Source organism: Trematomus bernacchii, unplaced genomic scaffold, assembly GCF_902827165.1.
Source record: "Trematomus bernacchii unplaced genomic scaffold, fTreBer1.1, whole genome shotgun sequence".
NCBI classification, from domain to species: domain Eukaryota; kingdom Metazoa; phylum Chordata; class Actinopteri; order Perciformes; family Nototheniidae; genus Trematomus; species Trematomus bernacchii.
This window is the reverse complement of record NW_022987547.1, coordinates 10,641,350-10,661,417: the sequence shown is the minus strand read 5'-3', so window position 1 is coordinate 10,661,417 and position 20,068 is coordinate 10,641,350. Positions and strand designations below refer to the sequence as shown.

The following is a 20,068-nucleotide window of genomic DNA, read 5'->3' as shown; positions in this document are numbered from 1 at the left end:
ATGAGGGGTTACACTCAGGCTCCAGATCAGTGGGTCTCACTCCTGGTCTCAGTCTCTCGGGTGGTTTCTATCCTTCTGGTTCCCTAATTGCATGTCTCTGGTGTGCAAGGTTTAAAAATAGCTCCTATTATGAGGCAAGGTAATATAACTGGCAGCCCTTTGGCCAATAATGATGTCCAAGGAATCTTTAATGTCTTTACTACCATTTTCCATCCATGAATGTTATGTATTTTTCTTTGTGTGCTCAGGACTTTAATCAGAGGTCCCTCTTCACTGTGACGTCCCAAGGAATAACTCCCAGCAGCCCTTGCTCTCGCTCTCTGACTCCGCTGGCGTCGCAGCATTACCTGCAGCTCCTACAGCAGCAGCTGCAGCAGCAGCAGCAGCACACACAGGTGGCCGTCGCACAGGTAAGGAAACACACACGCACACGCACACGCACGCGCACGCACACACACACACACGCACACACACACACAAACTCATACACAGTGTGCAGGTTGGGTAAACACGGCAGAAGGTCATAATGACCAATTGTAAAATATCTACTCTATTACACCTACAGCCTCAGATTTAGGGCTGCATCTAACGCATCTAATGTATTTTCATTATGGATTAATTTGATTTGATAACACGATCCCCTCAAAGTCTTAACAGTTTGTGATATTCAAAGTCCAAATATGGTATAATTTGTATTATTTCAGTTTTTACTATTATATTATTTTCATTATTATAATTTAATAAAAAACATATATATGTTTGTATTGCTCTGAACATTTTTTCCTTTTCATTTTCGTATTAACTTTATTTTTTGATATTCAACGACTTAATATGATATAATTATTATTATTTGTCTTTTCTTTTATATATGTATATATATATATATATAGTTATTTTTCATATTGCTCTGAACTCATTTTCCCTTTACATTACTCTTGTATCAATAAAATTACATTTAAAGGAGAGGTGTCATGCTTTTCCGGTTATTACCCGTCCCCTTGTGTGTTATGAAGGTTTTTTTGCATGTAAACGGTGTGCAGAGTCAAAACCCTCAAAGTACACCCTGTAGCGAGTAAAACTCTAACACAGAAAATACCTCCCCAAAACGCCTCGTTGAAGATACGTCATTGTCCATTTGATTCTTCCGGGTACGGGATGATGTCATGCCGTACCCGGAACGAAATTGACCAATCCGTGGAGCCGTTACGTTACGTTGGCGGAGCCGTTACGTTAAGCCCCCGCTGATTGGTCCAAATTGACCAATCCACGGACTTCCTCACACGCACATCTGTGTGCAGGGAGCTCTGCTGATTTCTCCTCCCTGGCTGCAGGCTGATAACAGACAGTTGGGATCGCGGCAAAATTCTCTCTGCAGACCCATTCTCACAGCGTTTATCAACCTTTTTCTTACTCAATATCAAGCCACACTTATTGTTTTTAATTCGGTTGTGACTTTGTGTGTGCTCAGGATGAGTTTCGCTGTGTTTCGCTGTGTATCGCTAACAAGGAAACAACACCTCCACGGAGCTCAGCGCGATTCACAACGTCCCGACCAATCAGAGCACACTGTGCTCACAGGGAGGGTGGGGGCTGGAGCTATTGGAGCTACAACGAGCCGTTAAAGGCAGAGAGTGAAATTCAGTGAATACACGTAGTTTACAGAGATGCTGTATGAGAAACCAATGTGAGTTTGGAAAATTGCACAATATAAATCTATTTTAGTAGACCTCAACAATGGAATTATGATCAGTGGAAATGGCCATGACACCTCTCCTTTAACTTTTCTCTACAACCCTACGTTAAGATCAAGTTTAAATCCATATTTTAAAGCTGATACTTTAAAAAATAAATATTCCTGATCCCGCCAGGTAGTTTCCACCTTTGGTACATTTAGAAAAAGGCAGCAAACTAAGTATATGTAATTAATTTATTGCAAAGACAGGAAGAAAATCGTAGATTTAAACACATGAAACCAGAGAGAATGTTTTGCTTTAACATTTACTGACTGATTTAAATGTAATCGTTTTTTTCCAATAGTCGTTGCATCTCCACTCTGATTGGTTCTTCTCTCTAACTGCACAGCCATTCCTATTAAGCATTTCAATGAATGAGATTAACATTTCTTCTAGTCTATGCCCTTTGTACAATCTTTTATTGATTAAGGGCTAAATCAAAATCAATAGTCTCTTTTTAGAAAGGGGAACACAATAATCAGTACGGCATAAATTACATTTGATGCTCGCCTGTTTTCAGTAAAAGCCTGTAGCATGTGCCTCTTATTTTTCTAATTGACTTTGTTGGCCCAGCTGAGCTCGTCGGATTGATCCTGACTCACGCTGTGGATTTAGCTCATCCAGCGTGTCATGAAATATTTCATATCATTCTGCTCATTCATTGACATTGATGACATCTTTCTCTCTCACTCTGCCTCATATTTATTTCAGTAAGCTTTTGAAAACCTGCACTATGTCATGAAATAAAAATGGAATTATTTAGTAAAAGAGACTTGTGAGGCTTTTGCTCCACAGATCATCACATTTTATTTATTTATTATTGTCAGTTTTGTCTTCGTCATTCATCCTGCCACATTTAAATATTATTATGTGTTCAAGCTAAATGACTAATAGAAATAAAAAATCAAACAAACCACCCACAAATAGTGCTAATATTAACAGGAAAATTCAACATATTTTGATATGATTTTTGGTATATCTTGGAGCATCATGTCAATTTTCCAAGCAATTTTTAATTGTTGTCCTATTTTACTTTCATCTATCTATTTGTCCTCCAAATTACTAATTGGCAAAGCATTTATTTTATTATTAGTAGTGTTGTCCGCTTTCACACACTTTTTTGTAGCTTGAGGCTAATTCACTCTATTATGTTGCACACAATCACACATCAGCAGGAATTATATGGAAAATATTTTAGCACAGTTAAGCAGTCCTATAGAGATGATCTTCATCTTGAGTTATCGCTCCCTCAACCAAATATGTGTCTTTTACCTATGGTTTCCACTAGGGGGCAGCACCAACAAAGTAATGGAAGGGCAATAAGTGTAGCAGAATGAAATACATGTGGTTCAACATTTGAGCATCTCAAGTGATTCATTAACCCTCATTTATAGCGTAATCTGAGGAACTACAACACAAATGCATATTTACTTCAGTATTTAAAGTCTGATGTGGTCTATTGCAATGCCACAGCCAAATCGACCCGCAAGTTAATGATGCACCTAAAGAGCCATCCCATTATTCATTTGAGTTTCAGTCTTGAAATCATAGCAATGGGAAATGATGAATTAGATGTAATCCAAATAATATAATTAATCAAAATCACATAATATCTCTGATGGGAGGTAAGTGGAATTAAAGAGACAGAAAAAAAAGTATTTCAAAACTCTTGCCGTACAATTAATTGGTCATTTATCCAAATCACAATATTGATTAGTGTAATATTAAAATAACAGGAAGTGCAATATTTCTCTGTTTTGCAATTTGAATCCTAATTCAGATTCCTTTCTGTGATTTGAATATTGCATTGTGGTGTGAAAGTAGTGTCGCCCTAACATTTTTATTATCCAAACATAATAAAACATATTTTCTTAGTACAGTTCCTGAAAAAAAAAAATGTCTATGATCATTCCCTAAAATATTGAAATCATATTGCGATAAAAACATTAGTCTAAATCACAATTATATTTTATTTTATCCATATGCTCTAATTCTAACAGTTCAATCCATAATGCATCACCCCCCCCCTCTCTCCGTGTTTCCTCTCCAGGTGCAGCTGTTGAAGGATCAGATGGCTGCAGAGTCGGCAGCCCGTCTGGAGGCTCAGGCCCGGGTCCGCCAGCTGCTGCTGCAGAACCGGGACCTGCTGCAGCACCTGGCTCTGCTGGTGCAGCAGCTGAAGGAGCTGGAGGCCGACGCCCCAACAACACCAGCAGGACCGGAGCTGCAGGCTAATGGACTCGGTAAGTGACCGCTGGGAACAGATGAACTGATGTCAGGTCAGGTTCCCCCGGGTTCTGCAGTCCGGGTCTTTGCTCGCTCCTCTGCTGGCCCGGGGACAGTGCAGTCACTCATGACACACATGGCCTCCCGCCTGCAAACACCCTCAGCTGTGTTTGACGAGGCAGAAGCACAGCTGCCGGGGATCCAACCCCCGCCCTGCAGGTGAAGTTGTTCCCTTTGTGCTATCTGGGCAGCTGTAATTGAGCATTGTTGCCTTTATCTAAAATAAGATTATCCTCCTGGTGTGAGCTAAAACGGTTTAAGCAGTGTGTAAATTCTAGTGAGTTATTTTCTTGCTGAGATTTCTTGATCACAGTATCAAAGGAGGCTTTTTTGTCATGGTTAATGAAGACTGATTAAAAGCCCTTGATATTGTTAATGAGAAAGAATGAGGTGAAATGGGAGAGAGTTGGTGCTCAAACATGGTTTTTAGAGATGATTCTTTCATTTTTACATAAGCATATGAGTTTTCACATTTGTGTAAAAAAGGTTTAATTCACTCACTCAATGTATATAATAGTAGTAGCAAAAGGTGAAGCAGTTTAGCATGCCAACATTAGTTAATTGGATAATAAGTACCGGTAATACAAATTATAGCTTAGGCTAATGTGAAAGACATTAGTTTGCAGCTATTTTTGATCCGATAATACTTTATTGTCAGTTAAAATCTGAAAATGTTCTTGCGTCACAGGAGCTCCACTTGCTACATCAACAAGAACATATTCCAAGACAAGAAACAAGGAAACATAACATTACGATCACTGAAGACAACATGCTCAAGACCCTCTAGACTAGACATTTGACCTGGGATCTAACTCTGCATTCAATTTGAGGATTGGCTAGTGCACTGAAGAGTGCTCCGGTCTAACCTCGTAAAATAGTGGTCAGGACATTAGAGGAATATTTTTTGGATTAATAAGTCTGCACCAAAGCACTGGACCGTCCAACAAACAGATGCATGAAGCTACATTATTTGCTTTGCCAATTAACATTTATCCATTATAACATTTGAAATTAAGAATATTCGAAAGTTTACACTGTTACCGATGTGTTCATTTAACTATATGTTTATTACTGAAGTGTTAGTGGTGTTGTTGTACTAGCTGCATTGTGTTGAAATGTTTTTTGAATGAGCTTTCTCCCAGATGTTTTTAATGTGGTTGTGAAAAACATTTAAACCACTGCTCATTAATTGCCAAAGAATGGCAGTCCTGTTAAACACTACTGCCAACTATATTGATTTCTCCCCCCACCCATATCACTTTTTGCAACACAAAGTGTAAAAACAACATTCTTACAAACAATAGCATCTCAATATTAAACTAAGAGCAGATTACATAATCAGAGTGGATTTAAAACCACATTCTGTCAACATTATCTCACACTTTCAGACTGTGTTCTCACTGAGAGTTTCCATTGTGTAAAAACCTTTATTTTTGGTACACACACACACATTCATACACACACTGTCCCAAGGGAGGATTTTTGGAGGAGGCACGTATTTACAGGAGCGAAAAGAACGACCATTCTTGCCAAAATCATAATGAGACACACAGTGGGCAGAGCTGTGTGAGTTTTGAAGTGTGTACATTTTAAAAATGCCACATTATATTTAATGCTGGTTTTAATCATGTTAGTCCCTCTGATAAAAAATGCTAATCTCAGACATGGCTGGACTTAAATCTTCCTCTGGCACAGAGCCAACTTCTCCATTCTGTAATGAGAGGCAGGGCTATGAGAGATCTTCAGAAAAAAAAGAAATATACTTTTTTTTTTACTTTTGGTCGACTAGGGCTGCACTATTAATTTGAATTGAAAGAGGCCCTATTATGCTATATATCTTTGAATGATAATGAAAATAATGACACAAAAATGATCAATCCCCCCAAAATTGTGATACATATCGCAATTGCAAAATGAGTTTCTTTCCAAATAGTGCAGCCGTATGGTTAACTCTTAAATGCTCAGCAGTTGCATGTTTTATTATAGTGGCGTTTTGTTGATTTATCTTCTGCTTATTCCAGATGGTCCTCAGTCCCTGTGCGGCGCAGTAACATCAGCAAAGGCTCTGACTCTGAATCTGAGGAAGAACTACATCCAGACGCTGGACCAGCTCATCACCTCCACACCTGCATGGCCTCTCCAAGCCTCCCCCCTCTCCCCCTCCACTGTGGACAGTGCTGAGTCCTACCTGAACCTGCTCAACCTGGAGAACAGCAGCGAGCCTGCAGTACTGGTGAACGGAGACGCTGACCTCTTCATCAGGGCCAATGGGAGCGCAGAGAACAAGGAGGGCTCGTGCAATGAGATCGTCCCATTCACCCTGAGGAACTCTGCCAACATAGATGAAAAGTAATACCACTTTGCTTTTTTATTTAGAATAGAATATAAAGTACTGTACCAGAACTAAGTGAGTCCAATGAAGATGAAGAACATTTTGTAACAAAGCCATTATACGTCAAAGGAATAGTTCAACATTTTGAAAAATAGGCCTTTTTTTCTGGTAGAGAGTTTCTCTTATGTCTATAAGAAACATATTGATGGTATATTCTGGTGTCAGTACTGCCCAAAAAACTGAAAATGCAACATTTAAACATTCAGTGTAAATTAGTTTGTTACTCCTTTTTCTACCTCCATATTATTCTTAGTTTTACTTCTATTTGGGAGGTTTTTCTTAAGTTTGCATGATGGGATGATGGGAGGGGATATAAACAGGAACTTTAATGTTGCAATGCAGTTAGCTAGCTGTTAGCTAGCTCTTGGCTACAACTTGAGCCCTGAGGAATTTTATGCCTTTTATTTGTTGAATGTTTTTTGAAAATTGGCACCATTAAATGTATACTGAATCAGCTATTGGCATATCCTGTCTGCAATAGAGTGGTGCAGTGACGAGTCCTAAAACCCGGAAGTGAGTTAGCATTTGACCACTACCGGTTCCCTCGTCTCAGAGCCAATGGGCTTTCTCCATAGCATTTTGGAAAATAGCTGGAAATAAGGTCTGTGGTTGAGACACATTTAAGAGACGGATCACGTTTTGTTCTATGACATTAAGGCCCCGTCCACACGGAGACGATATCAGTTGAATCCGCTAACGTTCTCTATCGTATAGACGGTTCGTTCAGAGCCCGAATCCGATACCCTTTGATTACGGCTCCCAAAAAGTGGGTAGATCTGAGGACGAAATGCTTGCGGCTCCGTGTGCGCCCTATACGATCATTCCCTGAAAACGATGACGCCATAGCCCCGCCTCTCCCCACCTCTCCTGCTCACTCCCGCGTCACCCGCGTCATTGCTGATGCGTTTCGCCAACAACAACAACAATGGCGGATCACAGGGTTGCGTTCGTGCTCCAGACGCTACTGACCATGATACAGATTTTAGTGCAACATTTACAGCTCCTCTACCACAACCATCAGCAACAATAATGAAATAATATAATAATAATAATAATAATCGTCATCGGTCTTATTCGTTGCTTTGGGTGTATTTTGTTGCGGAAGTACAGCGCCACTTACAGGCCCGGCATATGTACTACAGCTTCTCCAGCGGGTCGAGCGGTCTAGTGTGGACGGACACGTTTCTTGAGCCGATTCCGTGTGGACGGAAGACTTTTTTGATATTGAATTCGGTTCATTTTCGTTTTCGTCTCTGTGTGGACGGCGGCCTAAATACACCAGCAGTGCACTGGTGATTTTTGAAGAGTTTACGTGTCTGAAAAACGATGGTTGTTAACAAGTGGCTGAATAGGACTACAGAAGTTGTCGAGGACGTTGTACGTCATTACACCGAAGACCGAACACATAAACACTCCCGCTAAGTTTGTTTTCCCTGTTCTGCTTGAAAGCAAGTACCTGCCTCCTGCAAACTGTTCAAACAAACGCTTCAACTTGTACAATTTTGAATCTGTATTTTTGAATATGGATCTTAAGTTGGCGTGACGTTGAAGCAGCGACCCTGCTGTAGTTCGTTTATAGCATAACGTTAGCATTTTGCTTCTGGCGATTCGATTTATGATTCGAAAATTATAAAAGTCAGGTAGACATGTGGATATTATCCGGCTGAACAAAACATGCATTTATCTAACAGGTTCGTTTTCCACAGACCTTATTTCGAGCTATTTTCCAAAATCCTATGGAGAAATCCCATTGCTTTTTTGTCGAGGGAACCCATGCGCAGCTTATTTTCGGGTAAAAACGTCATCCCTGCACCACTCTATATAACCTGGGATGAACAGACACTTTCACTGGGTAACTTAAATACTGAAAAAAATAGAATAATACATTTAAACTGTAAGTCACACTGATTCTAAAAATCTGTGTGTTTCATCTTTGTGTTTAGAGTTTGAGTTATGAACCCAAAAACAAAACAAAAAAAAGATAACCAAGTAAACCTTTAAGGGGCAGATAGCTTACATTTTGATACATTTGAACAGAGCCAGGCTAACGCTATCCCCATGATTACACTGTTTGTGCTAAGAAAAGTGCCTGCTGGCCATATCTTCATTTTTTATGGATAAACATGGAAGTAGAATCAATGTTTTTCCATCTTACTCTTAGCTTGAAGGCAAATAAGTCTGAAAATGAACGAACTATTCCTTTTAGTGTGCAAACATGTTCCTAATGTGGTAGCAGTCAGTTTGTATTTGAGATGACAGTGACACACAGCCTGTAGCTTTTAGTGTTATTAGTGGAGAACTGCTACACTCAGCAGAAACAGCCTGCAGCTAATGAAAGTGTGACTGTAATCAGGGGATTACAGAACACAGGAGAAAAAGGCTCGAGGTCGGACAAACAAAGAGGGGATCAGGTTTGAGGTTGAAAGAGAAAGGGAATCAGAGAAGCTTGTGAGAGAGGATGAGATTTAAGAGAAAAACAGAAACTCTATCAGCTTTAACTCCCACTGTTTCTATTTCATGGAATAACTCATTTTGAAAAGCCATTCAAACACGCGTTGACAGAGAAAATACGTATTCTTAGGCATAATTTCTAGTGAGTTTTAATTTGTCACTGTTATCTTGCAAAGTGCTTCCCCTTCTGTACTTTAGATGTAATGTCTGAAACAAACACAAGCAGCTCTTACCTTGAATGCATATATAGGAGCCACAGCATCTAATCACTTTTTAATGAGCTTTTCATCTCATTAAAGCCATCGCAAAGACCAGAAATAGCAAACATCCAAATAAAAAGAACAGATTTACTACGTTAGATCCAGCAGGACGAACTCTTAAGTCCTTTCTTATTTATCCCCCCGCTCTCATCCTCGCACTTAATTTGTCTCTCCTCTCCATTTTTGCTCTCCCTCTGAAAGCAATCCCCAACTAATTCTCCAAGGAGGGCAGGTTAAAGTAGATTTTAGAGCAGACAGTGAGAAAAGTAAGGAGTTGACTCAGTGGTGTAGTGTGTATTTGGCGTGCTTGTGGATGTTGTTGGTCTGCTTTGTTGTGTGTGAGGCTTTCCTCCCAGACTCACATCCTGTGGTTTCCTGCAGCACAGACTCCCAGCCCTTCACAGCCTGAAACTCTACCCCAGTCCACGTCAGAATATCTTTTTTACTTTTGCATGTGAGGGAGAGGGAACAAAAGGGAACTTCAGATCTCCTCCGAAGAGAGGCATTTTGTGACCCTACATTTCCATGGGAAAATCAGTTTCATCTGGGAATGTTTTGTGTGCCCGGCTGAAACCCCCAATTTCCCCTGCCTTACTTTTTCTGCCTATAACTCTTCTTTCTGAGCACCACATTTTCAATTATCTGTCTCGAACGCTTAACAGAAGATTTAATAGCTTAGAAAAATACCAGCGGGACAGTTGTTTATTTTTTCAAAGGGACTTCCCCTTCCCTGCCATCCTCCCCCTCGTTTTTATTGGATGTTGTTTGTCTAAAAATGTTCCTGCTGAACTAAATAACTTATTTCCTGATGTGACCTTTCGATGGTCATAATTTGTATTTTATGCTACTTAAGTGACTCAATTCTACATCTTCAATCACAGTGAATCCTAGGGACAACAACACAAAATGAAGGTTATGTAAATGGGAACTTCATTATGTTATTTTGTCTCCACATGAATCTCCTCTGCATTACCTTCGTCAGTCTCCCTCCCTCCCCCGCAACACGGCACATTTTATTACTTCTATTTGCTTTTGCTTTCCGGATTTCTCCACGGAATCGATGTTTACAGCCTGAGTGGCCTTATTTTATGTTCTGGAAAGCAGACAGACACTCTTCTGCCATCCTCTCTCTCTCTCTCTCTCTCCTCCTCCATGAGCTGACCTCCGCTCTGGGTCAAGAGCTGTTGATGCAGGGCGATGGAATCCATTCATTTCACATTATTAGTGCAATTTAGCTCTAAATCACACAGTTATTACGCCCGACATGGTTCACATCCGTGTGTGCTCTCCAGCTGGCTCGCTGAGTCGAGTGCTATATGAACACTGCATATGGTATGTTTCCTTACAACGCTAAAGCTAACCATGTAGTGAGTCACACTTTACACGACTAACAGGCAAGGCAGAATCAAACGTGGTGTAACAGTTAAAATACACATTGTGGGCAGAGCATTCGACTATGGAATCTGCAGCTTTTTTAAGTCATCACCCCTCTTTATCCTCTGCAAATACTATACTAGTTTTGGTCATAAACAAAGGTTTTGGACAATTTAAAAGGTTGACCTGATGATGGCAATAAAGGAAAGGTGAAGTCCTGAGGGGGACGTAAATGTATTTTCCTAATTTTAAGGCAATTTATCCAGAAGTTATTGAGATATTTCATTCAAAGCTACGCTACATATATTCAGAATTGTCCTTCTATAAATAAAATCTGTCAGAGAAATCCTATTCACATAAATATCTGTATAAATGTGTTGCAGAGCGATGTATCCAGTATTCATTGAGATATTTCTGTCTTTACCAACATGGCAATCCTCAGAGACTTGTATCTTAAACCAGCAGCGTGCCCACACAGGGCAAAAACAAACACATATGGTGACTATAAGAACACCGGACTATAAATTATTCACCAGTGAGTCATGCTTTCCTCTGCTATGCTATGGACTGCTCTCCTTCTCTCTGACAGTATTGTATGTTGCATAATCACATTTCCTGACCTATCTGCCAGTCTTCTTCCTCCCCCGTATGCTTCATTGTTTTCCATCTTCATCATCAACATCATGAGAGATCGTCGTAATTTGATTGCAGCGATGTGATATGAGTTTAATTGACCATGTTTGCAGGCGTCTGCAAGCCTGACTCTGCTACACTGCATGTTCGACAGGGACTTTGTCAGGCTTTAGGATTCAATTGTTTGATTTAAAAAAAGGTTTTGTAGTCACTTTGCGGGTCCTGGTATACTCTCATGTTCATCCACACACTTAACCATCCCACACACACATCTCTCTAATGTGCTGTGTTCATTTCTTTACCAAAGCAAGACGCTTTCCCAAAGGCCCAGTGTCTCTCCTGAGATCAAACCTCCTACTTATGTCTATCTCACAGTGGAAATGATTTTAGACATGACTAAACAGGAACACAGAGATGTTCCCTTTTTTCTCCACCTGTTGATCAGCTCCCACTGGTTGTTATTTAAATAAGAAAGTGTTGTGCTGTTATTTCCTGCTAGCGTCCTGATTGCCTGAGTTATTCCTATGTGTTGAATGTTGAAGTAAATCAGCATGCTGTGATTATGAGTCATTTGTTTTGCAGACACAGAGGGGGGTTCCTTTTTAATTTTCCTTAACACCTTTGCCGCGTTTGCCTCTTTATTGATTTTCATGCAACATTGAATACGTTCTGGCAGTGTAGTCTGACACATCTCTAACAAAGAAAGTGAAGCAATGACATCAATGACCGTAAATAATTATGTTTTCGCCAATTAACTACGTTCTGCTGAATATTTTCCAATTTTTGAAAGCCCTGGTTTGATTCATCTTAGTCGTAATCAAGCTTCGATATATCTGGTTATTTCATTTAAAAAACTTGTTGTTATAAAACAAGGGCCTGTGTCCCTTTTCAATCAAAACAACCACATACCAATTATCTTATGTCAATAATAATGTATGGTAATATTGGAAGCAGCAGCTTAAGATTTTGTGGTTTTAACAAAACAAAAAAAGAATTTGCATTAACAATGTTGTTATATTTTAAAAGATTGTTGATGAGCTGTAATGATGATACATGATGATTAAAGTAGTTCTTCATGTAAAAATGGCACAAATGTGGTTTTCTACCTATCAAATATTGAGGTTTGCTGCTTATTTCTTTCGATCATATTAAACTGAGTATAATTTGGTTAGAATTTGGTAGGACTAACGAAACAAGACTTGTAAAGACTTCTCCATGGACTTTGAGAAACTGGGGTGGACACTTAATAGAGGAAACTATAACTAATAATGTACAAAGCAATTGTCAGATTGCAGCCCTATGTTTTTGTAGCACTAGCATAGTGTTTTGTATACACCTTCACAGCATTTTGAATTGTGTATACCACTTCAATTTCATCCTCATACTGCCGATTTCTCCATTGCAACTGCGTCACCTTGTAGTATTCAATTGTCAAATCTGTTTTAGTTGTATAAAATCCTACACATAGTAATTTAAATGTGCTAAAATGTGCAGAATGACTGACATACAGTAAGCTTTTTAATTCCCTTTTCCCTGACATAGTGTGGTGCTCCTCTGTACTCTAACTGTTGCCTCTCTTCGGTACAGGTGTGAGGACCCTCTCCTGCTCTTCCTCTTCCTCCTCTAACCACCCCTCATTTCCCCGTCAGTCAAACACACAAAAAAAAAAAAACCTAAATAACTCCCACACGACAGGCTTTCTTAAACCCACACTGAAAAGCTGAAACGTTGACTTTAATTCAATGTATTATGTCAACAGATTTCACATAACTGTATTAGGTTAGATCAAAGCAATGTTATTAAGTTGAACCTAACATTTGTATTCAAACCTAATATTATTGCTCTCAACTAACCTAATACAGTTATGAGAAATCTGCTGGCATTATACTTTTAATTAAAGTCAACGGTTTAGTTTTGTCAGTGCATAGCTCATTGCCCACTCCCATGCACCAGCCTACTTGTCCCTAGAGCTCTGCCACTGCCTAAGCCCCTTCCTCTCCTCCTCTTCCTCTTTCTGCCCCTTCTCCTCCCTCTATGTGAGTATTTTCATGACATCCAGCATGTGGACTGTGTACTGGGCATGTGGTGGTGAACAGTGTGGGTGTTTGCTGGTTCATGTTCAGGGCTCACCCGTGATTCTCTCTGCTAATGACTGCATAATCTCTCCTCCATTTAGGAGGTAATCAGGGAGCCACACATGTGTAATGCACGGCAGCTCTGTCTGTGATTTATGCACTTTTGCAAGACTGTGAGCACTTGTTTTGTTTCGCACACTTAGGAGAAATATTCCTGTCAGTATTTGCTATTATCTTGTCAGTGGAGGTTCCACCTGAACAGTAAAGCTGTCACTTCAGAGGCAGAGGAGAATACCTAGGATGCACCTGTCTGCTCTCACTGTGTTACACGGGAGGTTTTGTTGTATTTAAGTGTGAGTGTGTGTTTGGTGTCATGTGCATGTGTTTCTTTACTGAGTCTGACCAAATGACAGTTTTACAGCCTCAGGCAAACGTTTTACAGCCTCAGGCAAACGCCATCAGAGATCTCACATTTACCAAGTCTTAGTCCTGAGTTAGATGTCCTTGTCAGTTTTTATCTTATTCAATCAAACTCATCCATTCTAGTTACATTTGACTACAAGTCTTTGCCTTATTAGTTCCTTAGTTAGTAGCTATTTTAGTATACTTAGTCATCAGATTATATTGAACATTTCGGTTCATTTTAATGTAGTTAAAATGATCCCTTTGTTTTTCGTTATCCCATGCTCTGTTATCATATTATAAACTATAACTTAAAGCTATCTACAATAGTACACAGTTGGTGTTGAATCGAGTTTTGTCTTGACATGTCATTGCCCTATTTTAGTTATTTAAGAGTCGTAAGTGATGACCCGATGAGTCAACATTCTTCTTTAGAAATGAACACTGCTTTGAGTACATTTAGTGACTGTATTTTGAAACAAAATTATAACTTAAAAACCTGAAAGACATGAAATAATGTATCTTAAACTGCATTTCCACTAAACAAAATAATCTTACTTTGAGCAAGAAAACCCCATACATTTCTCCCTGATGGATTGCATACAGTATTTCTAGTAAATGTCAAGTCTCTGGAAGTCCATTTTGTATTCCGCGCTGAAATGAACTGAAGCCACGGGCCATTTAGACATTCCTCAGCAGTAATGTAAAGTGTACGTGAGCAGCTGTCGTAAAATGGCCTAATCATCTCTTTTAGTCTGACAACCTGCTACAGTGAGCACAAGATGAGGGACTAATGAGCACTGTGGGTCGTTCCTATCAGTCCCACACTGGCAGTAAGAGAGCTGCTTGTACATTTACTGAGGAAATATTCAGTTCTATCAGAAGACAGACAGGGGTTTAATAAAGTTTGTAGGCAACATAAAATCACCCAGTCACAGCAAGAAATCCAATATGTCTGGGATTGTATGGCTTTTATGATCATGCATACTCTTAATCTCTTGGAAAGACATCCACAATTTCACAAGTATGGTTTAAATTCTTAAAGAAAGTAGGTATTATCTACCTTTTTGTCAAGTTGCCTTCTTGTTTGTCAAATATCTGTGTGATAATAAAAGAATGTGGGACGTAAAACCAAAGGGAAAAGAGAGATGGATGGAAAGACAACTATGAAGTTATAAAAGGCAGAGGTAGAACACTAAGGGAAGACACAGACGAGAGAGATAAGGCAGGGAGGTGTGTGGGGTGTCAGTGTGACAGAGAGAGGAGTGCTGAGTCAAAGTTATGATAATGAGAGCAGCCTGCTCCTTGATCCAGCTGCAAATTCATCCTCAAACCTGGCAGCACACACAGAGAGAGAACAGCACAAGAAACCAAAGCTGCATCACAATTCAGACTGGGCGGTTTATCTTTGAAAGCCTCAAAGAAACAGTTGCTCCAGCGGAGAAAACAGTACATGTATCCAAGGCTGTCATAATGCAGACTGTGGGCCATAAATTGTAATATTTAAAAGAGTATATTTTCATTTATCAAGAAGCATCTTTGCTAGTATGTACTAGCTGTTGAATATTTTTATATTTCAGTCTGTTTTCACAGGCGTTGGCTTTAAAAGCACACGTGTAATTGACATTAATTAGCTCTAAAATGCAATGCCAAATATTCTTACATACCTCATTAGTTATGCAACACAGTGTGTCAGTGCGCTAAAATATTCCAGTTAGACATTTACATGCACAGAAACCTATATAGCACACTACAGTAAAGAAATAATCCCCAAAAATACAATAGAGCCTTTTAAAGTATTTCTCAGGAAAAGGGAAACTTTGATCTGCTGAAGGCACTAGAGGGGAAATCACAGGAATCATGAAAGAAATGTGGATTTCGCACCATTGATTTATGTTAATCCATCCAAAAGATTTTGAATTTAAAATCAAAAACATCCGCCTCATGAAGTCCAGGAAGTCAGTAGGAACAATGAATGTCTGAACAACATTTAATTAAAATCCAAACAGTAGTGGTTGCCATATTTCAGTTTGCACCACAGTGTTGTATCACATTGTCATCCTAAGGGCCGAGGCTAATAAAAACCACTGATGCTTCCGGTGACCTTGGAGTTAGTGAACTTGACTTCTCCCCCACAATGCTCTGTGCTTCTCCTTTTGTTCGCCGGGGAAATAGTGTATGATTATCTCTGGTGATGGTTTCCCTGCGCCATTATAACGAGTCTGTCATTACTGCAGCTATCAACACCCATCCGTACAGAAACAGAGACAGTAGAGACATCGGCACATCGCATAAGTTCATTAGAGAGCAGGATTCAGCCGCAGACTGGATTTCACGGGGGAACAAAGTTAGCATCTAGCAATATAATGTAGATGGGTGGAGTCCGGGAGGAAGTGAGGCTTGTTAGCAAATGTGTGTTGGGCCTCATTGCCAACACAATGACTGTAATTGTGTGTGGTTGTGGGAGCTGGTGCTTGTCGTGGATTTTCTGTGTTGCATTCAGAGACACTGCAGTGTAGCTATTTCTGGTGTGAGGAGGGGAAAGCCTGCAGCTCTTTAATCGCTTCCTTACCCCCACACTCTGTGGCTCCCTTTCTTCCCTCGCTCCTCTCTCTTTCTCATTGGGGGAGCTGTGGGATGTAGATAAGTCCTCAGACAGCAGGAACAGCAGGAGCAGGGAGAAGGAGAGAGTTTCTGCTTTGTCTAGTAACAGCTCGCGTCACAGAACGTCTCAGGTTAATGGGGTAATAATGTGATTGATGGAGAGGAAAACTGGCTGTAGACTGATTCTCATGTACAGTGGAGAGAAATCTGTATTATTATAACGTGGACAACGAAGGAGTTTATAGTGCTAGACCTGAATATACATATATATAAATATTCAGAATCAGATTTCTTTCTTACAGTATTTACGTTATATAAGTATATATCACCTGCGCTTGTGTTTTCAAAGCACTTTGTCAGGCCTAATCGCAGATTCAAAGCCTTTTAATATAAGCATTTATATAGCTATATCATTTATCCATGATGGGGAAAAGTCTGACAAGCTGTTATTATGCTCTTGTATTAAATAAGGAATAATACAAACGGCAATACTGTAGAATAAATATTGCTTTTAATAAACCGAAAGACGTGTTGCAGTCGATCTCAGCCAAACAGTTTAAAGAGAGGCTCAGAATGGAAGTGGATAGATGAGGTACATTTATTTATTTAGCAAACCAAGGTGATGTATTTCCAATGAATCAACATTGGAAATACAGTCAATTCTGAAGATTGAATCATTAATAATGTGTGTAAATGTGTGTGATATTGTTAAAGATGGTGTTCAAAGATAATGTCGTTTTGGCTAATTCAACCGTTTTTACCAGTCTCCCCGAGACAACAACTGAGACACACTTTAAGACAGACCTTTTTAATATATTTGGTGTAGTCTGAAATTATGTCAAACAGCAATATTAAGCTACAGTATCTTTGCTTATTTGTTGGGTGTCTTTACAATCCAATGACATAATTATGATCCCGTAAACATCCATAAAAGGGGGGTTGAAGGGGCCCCTATTCCAGGCTTCTTGTTCAATGTTCCTTAGCCATGCTGTGTTCCAATATGATCATGCCACTGATTTGAATTTGTGGCATCTTGTCCGACTTCCCTAACCCTCCCCCCTCTGTTCCCTCTCTGGCAGATATAAACAGACGATCCCTAAACTGGACCCTCCGCCCTCCATGATCCGGAAGCGCTCCAGCAGGACCTTCTCTCCGGGCTCCGGGGAGGTCACGGCTAACGACGGGGCCCCTAGCAGCAGCAGCAGCCTCTCCTTCCCGGACATCACCCCCAGCTCCCTGTGCTCCGCAGACTTCCACTCCCTCTGTAACGGCGAGAGCAGCTCCTGCTCGGCCAGCGAGGACTCGGGGGTCCGGTCCGAAACCAAGTCGCTGCTGTCTCCTTTACGCGACGACGACGACTTGTTCGGTGACCGCGGGACGTTTCTAACGGCCTCGAGCGGCTGCGACAGTCCCCTGGAGGACAGAAATGATCTCTTCTCCTCAGAGTCGTACCCTGCTGATCCCACCTCACACCCGGACACTAACGACCACCTTCCGCCCTTCTCCCCCCCCATGAACGACACCTGCCTTCACATCAGCTTCTCCGAGGACGAGCTGCTGGACATCAGCCAGGAGGAGCTCAGCGTCCCTCAGAGGAGTTAGGAGGACCAAGACCCCTCACGTATCAATCAACTCTTAATGCAATACTTCCTGTCAGACCCTCTTCTCTTTGCACTGGGCTCCACATCAGGACCTTTCATTATTCCGTCCACTTTGACACAGTCCAAACATAGCATATACCAGTTAATGATGAATAATCTATTGTATAAATTATTAGCCAATGGACAGATTTAGTATTTTTGTAATGAATTCTAATCTTATTTTACTTTTTAGTGACTAGAATGTTAAGCAGAATACATGTAGCAATTCTTGCACTGTTAAGGTCACATGTACGTTAGAAAGTAAAGGGAACACATTTTATTTTTGCTAGTAGTCTACCTTAGTGTTATTTTGTATGATGCTTCTGCTGTGGTGCAAACTATTGTGGGAAATATTGTTTTCTGCAGATTTCACAGAGTGATCACAGGGATGTTGGGATAAGCCTCGCCTTCTGAAAAGCACCGGACCCGAGTATGGAGGGAAAGAAAAGAAACAGAAAGTCAGGATAAAAGAAAAAGAGAGGATAGAAGTAAGCAGTGTTTTTATTTATGCACATCAATTTGTGGCTGTGTGGGTGTTTAGTTTTCATTCAGAGTTGAGATGGTTTAGGAATGTTTTGAGCTACTTGTATTTTAATTTGATTTTGACTTGCATGCTTTAAATCAGAAAATAAATGCCATATACGAATAGATTTTGTATTTAGGATGGTTGTAATCCTTCAAAAGCATTTAATTTATGATATTTTAGTTGTGAGAAACAACAAAGTGGGAAGACAAACCCTCAAAAATCATGCAGGAAAGCTTTGTATTGCACATGTGTCAGTGTGGAGAGTGGGTTATTAAATGCACCCCCACACACAATGGGACGATAATTGGGCAATCACAGAGGGCCTTGGAGAAAGACAGCTTGGCAGATAGATTTTCTCGCACTGCCTCAATTTGAGAAATCCTGAAGCACCAGCTAAATGTTTCATTAAGAGGGATCAATTAAGCTGACATTTTATATATACGTATATCGGTATAGAGCTACAACTATTAGTCAATAAGTCGTTATTAAAGACAATTAATCTACTGTAAGACAAATTGGTCGGATTAAAGTCCGACTTTAGGCACAAATGCCCCAAAACATACTAGTTTTAGCTTTTCAAATGTCAAAATTACTTGAATTTTTGGCTAATTTTTTATTTTCTCTGAATATATTTCATGGATTAAGTGTTAAAAAACCACAAGAAAATGATTGGCAGATAATGAAAGTAATCATTTACTGCTTGTGTTTGATCAAATAAGCTATTTTATTTGAATGTACATGCATGTGGCAAGATTTGACTGTAAAGTGTTTTAGTCAATTGAGCGCAGGTCTAACCCTTGACAGGTAGAAGAAATAATAAATGGATAGGAGAGGAAAAGCAGTGCAGGAGATAAGAGGGCCGGTGTGACGGTGCAGGTGTTAAACGCCCAGAGGCCAAGCTTTTAACACCCAGAAACGCGGCTTTTCTCACCATCGCATGAGGCAGGAAGCTAAAACAGCAATAACACGTGGAAGAAAATAATAATAAAGAGGAATAGTTGAAGTACTTTCGCACTTGTTTTCTTTCTTGCTACTAAACTGAATCCAGAGTATATTTGCAAAATCACACTCTGGTGTTTTCTGCTGGATATGGAGAAAATTCTAAAGTATTTAAATCTGAATGGGAACACGCTCTCCTCCTCTTTCCCTTTACTCTGCATTCATTATCACATTGGCATTAGATATTCATGTATTTCCCACATGCGTAACATTGTAGAGACTTTCTGTCACTCTCTCCGAGTTGTTCTGCTCCAATGTGTCTTTTGAAGCCGAGCTGTTTCTCCCCGAGCGTAGAGGCTCTCTCAGGTGACTGCAAGCTCAATGTGTTTAGTGGGAAGCAGTAATGAGAAACGGAAAAAAAGGAAATCCTCCAGCTCCAAGAAGACTCCGAGATCTCAGGAGTGTAAACACCACCCGAGGCACAGGCTAAACGGGAGAGTTGTTGAAGTGCGTGGTACTTCACGCCCTCTTTCAACTTCTCCCACTGGATCATCAATAATGCAAGATGTCCGTGCAGTTGAGGAAAGCAGAGCGTCTCCCCTGCTCTCTTGTTCTTTCTCTCAGGAGAGACGTGGCCTTCGATGCCAACCTGTGATCTGCCATCAACCCAGATCACAGCTTGACTCAGACTTGGCTTTACATCGATTCTTTAAGAAGATGGCCATCGTCCATTTATGCGCCTATTAATGCTGC

General features: G+C 40.2%; 1 protein-coding gene across 1 annotated transcript in view; it reads left to right on the top strand.

Moving 5' to 3' along the window:
* Positions 1 to 19,373, top strand: part of si:dkey-34e4.1 (carboxyl-terminal PDZ ligand of neuronal nitric oxide synthase protein) — a 58,851-nt gene extending 39,478 nt beyond the window's left edge. The window contains exons 8-11 of the mRNA XM_034122658.1: positions 249 to 410; positions 3,784 to 3,976; positions 6,041 to 6,368; positions 17,290 to 19,373. Of these exons, the coding sequence (XP_033978549.1) occupies positions 249 to 410; positions 3,784 to 3,976; positions 6,041 to 6,368; positions 17,290 to 17,812 (1,206 nt within the window). The 3' untranslated portion in view covers positions 17,813 to 19,373. The remainder of the gene's footprint in view (positions 1 to 248; positions 411 to 3,783; positions 3,977 to 6,040; positions 6,369 to 17,289) is intronic.
* The last annotated feature ends 695 nt before the right edge of the window (positions 19,374 to 20,068 follow it).